Raw genomic sequence first — 2096 nt, forward strand, 5'->3', positions numbered from 1 at the left:
ACTTAAGAAGTATTTGTATTTCATGAATCATATTATTGCATTTGGACCGCAGCACTTTAATAGATTTTCATTTTGGGGAAAGTTTTGGACACCCTTAATATGTGTATACAAACTGAAACAGTTAGTGCATCCTAAATTTAACATAAATTAATTATTTTAATACTATATAGTCATTTCTGCAATTTTTTGGAGGGAGGTCACCTCCTAATAAATATCATTACGTAAAATCTAACTGCTCGTTTTAAATAAATACTTTTACTTTTAATAAGTACAAAAAATTTCAGACTTTTACTCAAGTAATATTCCTAAAGGAGATTTTAACTTTTACAAAGTAATTTTTTGGTAAGATACTTGTACTTTTACTCATACAACACTGCTAAATATATATTTGTTTGCTAAAATAATTGTAATAAACCTCCAATCACCTGCAGGGCCACTCACTACATGCTATTTCTAGCCAAACAATCGTTTCAATGATGGCTCCGCCTTCTTAGAATTACCACCAATCATGTGTTTGTTAAAAACCCAAACAACCAATCAAAACGCTTAACGTCACTTTGACAACAGTTTTAGCGACGCCCCTTACCTGGCTCGCGATAKAAGTCAGTAATCCTTAATGCCGACTGTGACAGCTCAGAGCTACCATATCGGTATCGTTATTGGTCGGTATTGGCACAGTTTTCGGGTTTTGTAACTTGTGCCTTTACGGTTTACAGAGTATTATCGTCAGACTGTCGAACAAGCTGACTTCACTGAATAACCGGTAACAACACAGGGGCCAGCGGACCGAGCTATCCCAACCCAGAGCCGAACTGCCCTTTGTTTCTCCAAGCGTTAGCTAGCAGCAGGCGTTGTTTCATCCTACATCTGCCAGCTAACGCCTGATTGAGCATATATTTTTTTTATTTTACTTCACTGCTTTACAGAAGTCAAGTATATCAAGATAGGCGGCTTGGGAACCAAGATGTCAAATCGAGTGGTGTGCAGAGAAGCAAGTCACGCCGGGAGCTGGTACTCCGCTTCGGGTAAACTATCCACGTTAGCACATACATGCTAACAGACTAGCAGTTGTGTTTTTTTGTTGTTTAGGTTGTTTTTCTTTTCATGTCAGCGGGTATTATCGGGTTTGACTTGTATCTTCGTTGTGGATAACCTCAAGAATCTCGATGTTATGACGGATTTCTTCGTGGTTTTTGTCTGAGCAGGCGGTGATGGCGAGCGTTAGATAATGCTAATCCAGATAATTAAAAAAAAAAGTCAGCTAGCTCAGCTAACATTTTTTTTTCTTGCTAATGGATCTGTGTCATCCCGTGAAAAACACATAAGCTAACTCATAATTTAAAGAGTCTCAAAACGCACTTGGATGTAATATAGAGGCTTATTTTGATAAATTGTTAAGTTAGCCGAAGCTAAAGCAGGGTAATTGGAGAACTTCATGGCCTACATGCTAACTGACATTACTCAAGTCATTAACCTTTTTAAATACAATTTAAAGTGTTATTGCTGTGGTCTGGTTGGGTTCTGACGCATCTTGATTTCGCTGCCGTTAAAACAAAGAACTGGGAAGAACTGTTAAAGAGTTTCATGTAACCCTTCCCCCAGGTCACAAAGCTTTTTCTTTTCTTTTCTTTCTTTTTTTAACCACAAGGTGTTTAGATGTTTCTGTACAAGCCTAAAAATCTAAAGCAGAGTAACCAGATGTCAAACCAGATGTTTGCTACTAATGACATGCATGACAGTATTTATTTAGCTCATGTTAAACAAAATAATTTAGAAGCTTCTTTTTAGTTTATGAAACTAGGAATCTTAAYCTGAACCAGATGGTAGCGTAACATGATCTTATATACAGTTCAGGCATTAAATTATTGGTTAATAAATCATTATTTTGATCAGATCTCAATATTATTACAGTATATCCTAAGAGACACAAACAAAGCTTCGTTTGCTAAATGTGCAGTTTACGTGACAGTGACAAAAAATGTTAGATCTATTTACTGTCAGAGTTGTAATGTAACAAAGTACAATTACTTTGTTATTGTACTCAAAGAGTAACTTACCCCAAAATTAACTTTTTTAGCTGATAAACTGTCTAGAAT

At 36.1% G+C, this 2096-nt stretch overlaps 1 protein-coding gene across 2 annotated transcripts in view; it reads left to right on the forward strand.

The window, feature by feature from the left end:
* Nucleotides 1-604: 604 nt before the first annotated feature.
* The window catches only part of memo1 (mediator of cell motility 1), a 9237-nt gene continuing 7745 nt past the window's right edge, over nt 605-2096 (forward strand). The window contains exons 1-2 of one of the 2 annotated variants that reach the window (XM_014005945.1): nt 605-831; nt 927-1025. In XM_014005945.1, the coding sequence (XP_013861399.1) occupies nt 965-1025 (61 nt within the window). In that variant the 5' untranslated portion in view covers nt 605-831; nt 927-964. Of the gene's footprint in view, nt 1026-2096 lie in introns of both variants that reach the window. The other variant, XM_014005944.1, reaches the window with a different exon arrangement.

Source organism: Austrofundulus limnaeus, unplaced genomic scaffold (genome assembly GCF_001266775.1).
Source record: "Austrofundulus limnaeus strain Quisiro unplaced genomic scaffold, Austrofundulus_limnaeus-1.0 Scaffold33, whole genome shotgun sequence".
NCBI lineage: Eukaryota > Metazoa > Chordata > Actinopteri > Cyprinodontiformes > Rivulidae > Austrofundulus > Austrofundulus limnaeus.